Here is an 8,710-nt window from a genome sequence, read left to right as displayed (position 1 = left end):
CCCCCCCTTTCCCCCGTTTGTCTGCTGCACAGCAGATTTCTGCGTCTTGAATCCAGTGGGTGTGCATACTACACGTATTTGACCAATAATACGTTATGTGCCCTGCTGGTGTGCTTTTTCAACGACCTCTGATCCAATGGGCATTCTTAAACTCGCGTTAAATAGAATTCAACATAAAATCAGAGCTCTTTTTCTTGAATATCTTTCCTGTATTTCAAGACATGATGAGTTCGCCACACCGTATAATGCCACAAGCCAAAAGTTCATTTTCGTTGGTTAGCGTGTGCTCTATTGAGGCTTGCTCCTTCTTTTTTATAAGACATTAGTAGCCATTATCTCTCCTCCTTCTTTTTCGTGTATGTTATTATCTAGTAACACCTCTAATCGTCGACACTTATATTATGACCTAATATGTGGTGCAAGTGTCGTTAAACTGTTGCTAAAACTTTACTAAAGGTTTCTCTCCATTCCCCAAACAGAACTGCAACAATATCCTTAACACGATGCAGAACAAGATAGTGTCCGCAACGTACACCGTCCTCTACCTGCTCTGTACGCTGGGGACTGGTGTACTGTACGGCCTCATAGCCCGCGTGGCCAAAACTCACAGCGACCGGCGCCGCAGACGTCTCGAGCAGGCCAAATCCTTCATGGCCATCAGGCTCGGGGGGACCAATGGGTCAGTCAACGTCAAGACTGCTACAGGAACACGTCACACTGAGCAAGAGTACATGACAAAGGGCGTGACCCTCCACTCTGCTATCAACAGCGCCTGTGTCAGGGTGACGCCAACTACACAAGACATTGATAACGTGTCAGACGCACGTAACCTTTATTCTATTCGGGACACTTGCTCGGAGCAAGTAGTTGAGAGCGTGGTACATTCCAAGGAAAAGGGGAGTAAAGACCAAGCTTCTTCTGGCAGCCCTTTGAGAGACACAGACGAAACAAATGCTGAACCCAATCTGAGAGAGAGTCCGAGCAAATCTACTCTCGACTCTGCAAAAGCTGATTCTTGCCAACCTACTCTGGATAATGGGTGCGTCATTCTTCCTAGAGTTCCGAGTTCTTCCACTTGTGTGAATTCCAGGGAAAACGGTCTGATTGAAACCGACGAAGGTTCTTTGAACAGAGAAAAACATGAATCAGCTTTATCCCCAGACACAGATTTTCTTTCACTAAGACGGGACATGATCAGCTCTGACTCAGAAGCAAGTAAAAGATTTCTACAAGGCATAGGCGATAAACCTAGAGAGCAGAATACTTTTCTCGGTGACCGTGTTAAATATCCAAGAAAAAGCGGCTTCCCTTTGCCAAACAGCAATGAAAATGCAAACGGTATAAAAGTTCACCAGATGAGTACAGATGCTACAACAGCCCCATTGTGGTTACATCACACCCGCAGTACAACTGTTGATGGTGAGACTACCATTGGTAACCATAACGGCGCCAGTGTCGGTCAGCCAGGTTTTTATGAACTAGGCATAGAGTCAGCCATTACACTTCATGATGAAAGAGCAGAGCGGTCAAAGGATCTGGATGAAATCAATATTTTGTTTTCCATAAACCGTTCTCCTTGTGGCAATGGCAGTTCTACAGAGAAACTCGATTATTCAAGCAAAATGTCTATACTGTCAGAGGAAATGTCCAATGAAATGAAGGTCACTAATGAAAATCTAACAAACAACGCGTCCAAAAATGAGCACAGGGCGCCTTGTGGCTCATCTATTGGCAAAAATCATATATCATTCTCAATTGACTCTCAAAGTTACACTAAGACTCCGGCCACACACAGTAATTTCCCCAGTGGGAATGTCTTACGAACCGCTGAGACCGCCAGGACAGTGAGAGACCTAGAGGCCAGGACCACGGCACTGTCTGTGTCCAACCTACGCTGGCTCAAACAGATGGCCGTGGTGTTCGGCCTGTTCCTCCTGTGTTGGACGCCCACAATACTAGCTGTCCAGGTCAACATGGTTTACCCACTGGACTCGACAACAATCAGCCCCCTCCTTCTCTTCTGCTTCGCCAACTCCGGCGTGAATTTTTTCGTGTATTCTTTGTACAACAGACAGTTCCGGACCGCCATTAAACGCCAGCTCACGTGTAGGTGCAAGGATTAACTCACTGGTGACAGGCATTCTGTTCATTTGGCCTTTACTTGAAGATAAAACGTATGCTGTTTTAGGGTACAACTTTGTTGCGCATATATATTTTTTTAGATTATGTGTTTTCTTTTTCTGAAACTTTAAAATGCAGGTATCAACATGCATTCTATAAAATGTGTACCCGCACGCACGCACACACACAAACACACACAAACATACACACACACACAGACACACGCCCACACACACACACACACACACACACACACACACACACACACACACACACACACGCCCCCCCCTCCCACACACACACACACACACACACACACACACACACACACACATGTTCACACTCTCGTGAGATAATCTTTTTATTGAGTTTTTACGTCTGTTTGATTGGTTGGTCCTGACAGGAAAGGTTGAAGCAGCCCGCCTCTTAAATTAGTTGAGCTGTATCAATGAGGCGCAAAACATCCATAACAAAAAGGAATGACTCTATGACACTCTCTGTGTCAAAAGTAAACAAATACGTAGTGGCTTGAGATTATTGCTGGTGAATGCAGAAAAGAGGGGGAAAAAGAAGTAAAATTATTATTTTGCGATAGACTCTTGATATTATAATAATATTGATCTGTATTTCCTACTTACGTCCCTTCCTCTAGGAGCCACGTTCCCCTTTTGCTATCTCCAGAGCTGGCAAACCTTGTCGGGAGCAGACTAATACGACTCGACAGGGAGGAGTGAGGATTCGTTATTTCGCGATCCCAGAATGACAAGGATCTATCTCAGTAACACACACTTTATGTATATTTTAGGAAAACGATTTCTCAAACAATCTTCTTAAGTTAAAAACGAAAGCAACATAATATTTTTTAAAATTTCCATAAAGGAATGAAAGTTCTAACTTTACTTATGATATAGAGAGAGCACATGGAAAGGACCCAGTTACTCTAATTCCAAACTCTAAAAACTCCCAGTTGGAACCTTGTTATTCTGAGGTGGCAATTAATTAGTCCCGAGTCCAGCTGTACATCATTCATATTGACATCCAGTGGCGATGGGTAATGAAGGGCTCAAGGGCTTGAACCCCCCCCCCCCCCCCCCCAACTCTATCCCAAAGCAAATGAAAATAACGAAATAAGCAGTTGAAACAGTTATGACCGCACGCAACGAGCATAGAGTAATCAGCTTGGTGGCTTTCTCGTTTACCAAATCACTGTTGTCACCGCTTACAACTATAGTAACCTTACAGCCAATCAAATGTCTTTAGGGCTCAGAAAAGGATGAACCTTTTCCCACAGACCTCCTTAATGAAAACCCTAGTGTAAAAAGGTAGAAGAATTGAGAAAAAAATAACACTGCGCAGAGGGCTCACGCTCTCCTCGCCCTGACAATGGGGTGAAAGTTTACGACACACTTTCCCCCTGAGACACAGTTACCTATGCACCCATTAAACCTTTGTTATGTGCGTTCTACTTCCCGCGACTGCACGGCCTAATCCAGCTCATATACTGTATATGTTTGGAGTGCTGTGTGTGCATGTTTGTGTGTTTGCCGCTGAGATTTAATAGTTATGTATTACATCAAACCACTCTTCAGGTAACTTTTTCATCAGAGGAAAATTAATTAGAGAATTAGAAATTTGGAGGTGAAACGGCTTCGTCTCCACCATCCAGAAGAATTTAACGTAGAACAAAGAGATGGAAGACAGGTGACTCTTCTCGTTTGAATGATTCTCAAAATGCTGTGGTTCAGAGTGAGTATAGAAAAATCATCACCGTTTTGTTCTTATTGCTTGCTATTTATTTGGTGGTAAAGAAGTGGAAGCAACCTAAACTCCACCTAAATTTTGGTCCACCCACCGCCGCTGTCGACATCAACTATATCTCGTAAAGAAACGAACAAGGCGGGCAGTGGCTGGAACTGCGCTCTTTGTTTTCTAGTAAGGTTTTGCGACGCTCGCAACTGCATAAGGTTATATTATTGTTAGTGCCAAAGGGTGGATGTCAACAGAGAAGTCTAAACGGGGAATCAGGCTTACTCTGCTCGCCTCTCTAGCCTGAACAGCACAAAGTCTGCTTCGACTATCAAGGCACTCCGGAAATAGCAGTTCACAAGAGAGTGACAAACATACAATGAAAGAAGTAGATGAAAAATGACGATAGTGTAACACCGGCACAGTATGAGCATGGCGTTGATAAATCAGCCTCTTTACAATTCTACTGTGCAAAAGAACATGTTAATATCCCCCCTTTGGGAATGAACTAAAGACACCTCAGCCAATAACACTGCCTGGGGGGGAGGACTGCGCTCCGCACTCGAGCTCGTATTCCCTAGATTCGTTTCTCTTTCTATAACATGGTCCAAACACTCGTTGCTTTGGGGTATTTTGCTGTTCTTTAGAGGAGGGGGGTATGATTGCTTGTAAGTTGTTTTACATTCGACAAGACAAGACACAAAAAGGCGGTTTTAAAATCGTTACAGCTGAAGTCAGCACTTTTCTAGGTAGGCCTACATCAAACTCCACGCACAACCCACCCTTTTTTTAATATTTCCTAGAACAAAATGAGAGAGAGAGAAGAAATAAGACATCTCTCGCTTTTTAAGAAAATATCATTTCGTTTCTTACCATTTGTTTGTCACTAAAAAATAAAAAAACCCAGAATTTTTTTTTAAACCTCAGCCTGACATGAACCATGACAGGTTTCTGGCGTTTCTCTAAGGGGTCTTGCCGTCTCTCTCTCTCTCTCTCTCTCTCTCTCTCTCTCTCTCTCTCTCTCTCTCTCCTCCCCTCTCCCTTACATGATTGACAGGTGGGCGTGTCGGTGTCAGGCCTCACTTCGGGTCACGTGACTCGTCCAGATCTCCCAACAGCTAAATCGGGTTATGCAAAAGCGCGCGCCGAGAAGGCCCCTTGTCTAAACAGATTAGTGCCCGCCACAGAGACCTTTTGCCCCCTCAAGAGCGGGAAAAATCGAATTTGTTTGTGCAATTAGACGCGAATTTGAATGAATCGAAAACGAATAGAAATCGAAAAAATAGGTGGATACCAGGTGCATAAACTCTTGTTGGTCCCCACCCACGGTCTTCACCCCCCTTGAGAACCCCCTAAGAAGGCTTTGGGGGGGGAGCGATATTATCATCCGCCAGAACGATTGGGTAGAGATCGGAGGGGAGGGGGGGGGGGGACTAATTGCTGTGTCTCCACGCCACGCCAAGCGAGGGAGAATTCTCCGGGATGACTTCCAAGAAGGGAAATTCCCACAGAATGTGATTGTCGTTGATCTATAATTGTGAAGGCTGTCTTCATTTCCCAGGTTTTATGACGAGGATGAGATGAGGCGGTGGAAGGTAGAAGGGGAGGGGGAAGAAGTTTGTTCTTTGGGGGAAGAGAATGGGGGGGGGGGAGAGGGCATGTGTGCATGTTTGCTGTTTGAGTGTGTATGAGTCTGTGTATGTGTGTATGTGTGTGTATGAGTGTGTATTTATGTGTGTGTGTATGTGTGTGTGTCTAAGCGTGTGGGTGTGTGGGCGTGTGGGTGTAGTTTTGTGTGGTAGGGCGAGTATAAGACTAAAAGACAAAAGAGAAAAAGGGGGTGGAATGGTGGAGAGAGAGAAAAGCAGGTTGAAGACAGATACAGAGAGAGGGAAAGAGAGAGAGAGAGAGAGAGAGAGAGAGAGAGAGAGAGAGAGAGAGAGAAAAAGAGAGAGAGAGAATGGGTGAAACTGTACAGTGTGTGAAACACAGACACCCTGGCCTTGGCTCTCCGCCCCCCCTCTCTCTCTCTCTCTCTCTCTCTCTCTCTGTCTCTCTCTCTCTTTCTCTCTCTCTCAACCCCCCCACACAAACACACACACACACACACACACACACACACACACACACACACACTCACATACAAATGAACTCAAACAAAGTCTCTCCTTTCCCCCCTCTCTCTCTCTCTCTCTCTCTCTCTCTCTCTCTCTCTCTCTCTCTCTCTCTCTTTCTCTCTTTCCCTCTTCTGAAAGCACCTGACAGTTTCTTTACTTACCTGAGGTGTAGTTAGAAAATAAAACTCAGTACCGATCATAACGTCAACTAAGAAACACACAGATTCTTACATGCACTGTAATAATAATATGGTCTGTTTTTGTTTTGTTTTTTCATTGTATGAACCACATCACAAATTATTCTTAAAAAAACAATTATTGAAAGTTTGCAACATCGCTTTAAAAAAATGCGTTGCTTTTCATTTCTTCATGGTAGTGTTTTTATTAGATAAAATGACACGGGTGGATATCTGTTACTTAAGTATTCGGATACACAACAGCTCTCAATAAGCAAATAACTTTGTGATGATGAGCCGTTTCATTTCAAACTGTTGTCATGTTGTAGGAACGGCGGGGAGGTTGGGGGCAATGAGAGGGGGGGGTTATAAAGGGGGGCATTTCAGCTCGGTGATAGCAATGTTATTTAGTCTCATATCATTGCTTAGAAAAGACAGGAGTTCAATTCCTCATGGAGGAACGATACTCGTGGATTATTTCTGTCTTTAAACCTTTCTCCTGCACAGCCCATGCTGGTACTAGTGGTAGGGCCTACTCAGAAAGAAAAAAAATATGGTCGACACATTCTGAGGCTCGCACAGGTCACAACTGTCGGCTAGACGAAAAACATTTACAACACGAAACAAAACGTCAATATCGATCCTTCAAGCAACGCCTGTAACATCAAAGATCGTACATAACAAGATAGTTCACTCCTCTCTTTGAGCCAATTAAAAAGTGCCCTCAAAATACGGTAGCGCCCTCTTCGAAAAAGTGCGGATTTTGCGATCAGAGCACCTTATTTGTTTGAAAAACAATAAAAGTGAAACTAACTAATTGTGCTATTCCTATTCCTCTTCTGGAGAAACGAAAGAGAGCTTCAAAAGAGCGACTGCAGCGCCATCTGAACCAATGCGCGGACTTCAGCGGACACTTTATTTGACTGACTGAACTATCTTGTTGTTTACGATCTTTGGTAACATTCTGTGATCGATTCCTAAAAATTCCCCAATCAATACACGTCATTATTTCAAAACATGGTGACACTGTGGCATCTCCCTTCTGTGAAATATTACGGTTGCCTTTCTGTCTGTTTGTGTGTCTGTTAACTTCTTCATCAATGCCTTTCACCACTGGCACTAGGGTATAGGCCACGTACAATCTCCTTCCATTTATCTCTGTCCTGGGCAATCCTTCCAAGCTCGTTCCAACTGAGCTTCATCTCTCTCATATCCCTTTCCACAAACCTCCATGTTTCCCGTGGCCTACCCCTGCCTTGTGCTCCCTGTGGGTTCCACTGCAGCAACTGTCTTGGGATGTTTCTGCTGGGCTTTCTGAGGGTGTGTCCTATCCATCGCCACTTTCTTAGTCCTAGTACTTTTACTTTTAGTATGTCCTCCTATACCACAAGGTGTCGGGGGGGGGGGGGGGGGGTTAGGAAGCACAAAACGTTGTCCAAGACAACAGACCGCCCACTGGTGAAGAGAAAAATAGTTGTATTAGACATCTGGGCATTATTGACAGGGTAATTCTGATAACTTTGAATAAAAGCAAGGGGGGGAGTGGGGAGTGGTCGTTTGTACAGGTGAATGCCTTGTACTGGTAACTGTTAGAACAGCTTTCCTTACAGCCGTTCTTTAGTTGAAGTTTTTACGTCCCTATCGACACGATTTAGAGCATTTAAGAGGCGGGATAGTTCGCCCTGTACAACAAGGCTTAACTGAGAATGTAGATGTTTAAATGTAATCACTAAGTCAAGAGGTACAAATATTCTATGATAATGGAAGTGAAATAGAGATAAGACGGAGAGAGAGAGAGAGAGAGAGAGAGAGAGAGAGAGAGAGAGAGAGAGAGAGAGAGAGAGAGAGAGAGAGAGTCGTGCGTAGGGGTTCGGGAATTAAGTGTGGATAGGCGACGTGAAAATGAGCAAATACGAAACAAAATGTAAAGGTGAGCACGAGAGTAACATGGGAGATAACTACTGCTCCATTTTTTTAGATACCGGTACAGTACATTTTTGTTTTGGTTACTTCCCTTATAACATAACTCTCCACAACCCTAACATTTTGAAGGACTTCGGGGAAAACAAAAAAAAATGTCAGTTTTTAGCAAACTTTAGTTGTAATGTGGGTTGGAAAGTGTTTACGCACCTCTTCTGGTCCTTTTAAGAGTCCAGGACTACAATCTGATGAGTGTCTCTCTCAATGACAGTCTTGGAAAATAAGCTCTATTGTAGAGAAGGCCTTCATTAATTTTCTTTAGTTTTTCTCAAAATGCCACAAAATTGCATCCCTCGAATTTTGTTTTGTTTTGTTTTTGTATAGTGTTTTACGGCGCTCGCAACTGCATAAGGTCATATGAACCCGCGGGACACACCTAATATTTCCAGTTGGTAGGAAATTTTTAATTTTGTCCGGGTGGCGGCCGAAGCCTACTCTTATCGATTTTAGACCACCAAGGGATCTTTAACTTTAACGTGCGCAACTTGCACACGGACCTTCCGAGATTTTTCGCCCTTGTCCGAGAAGGCTAGGTGTAGATCTTTCCTACCAGAAGATCAGGGGTGTGGC

General features: G+C 44.0%; 1 protein-coding gene across 1 annotated transcript; it reads left to right on the top strand.

The window, feature by feature from the left end:
- Positions 1-475: 475 nt before the first annotated feature.
- Positions 476-2,327, top strand: LOC106011797 (the record flags this gene model as incomplete). The annotated part of the gene is given in 1 exon segment (XM_013082705.2): positions 476-2,327. A coding segment is annotated over 1 exon segment (1,648 nt), but the record flags the coding sequence as incomplete, so codon positions are not given.
- Positions 2,328-8,710: the final 6,383 nt, after the last annotated feature.

The sequence above is a fragment of the Aplysia californica genome, unplaced genomic scaffold (genome assembly GCF_000002075.1).
Source record: "Aplysia californica isolate F4 #8 unplaced genomic scaffold, AplCal3.0 scaffold00189, whole genome shotgun sequence".
NCBI lineage: Eukaryota > Metazoa > Mollusca > Gastropoda > Aplysiida > Aplysiidae > Aplysia > Aplysia californica.
The sequence above is the reverse complement of the archived record's forward strand: the minus strand, read 5'-3'. Positions and strand labels throughout refer to the sequence as shown.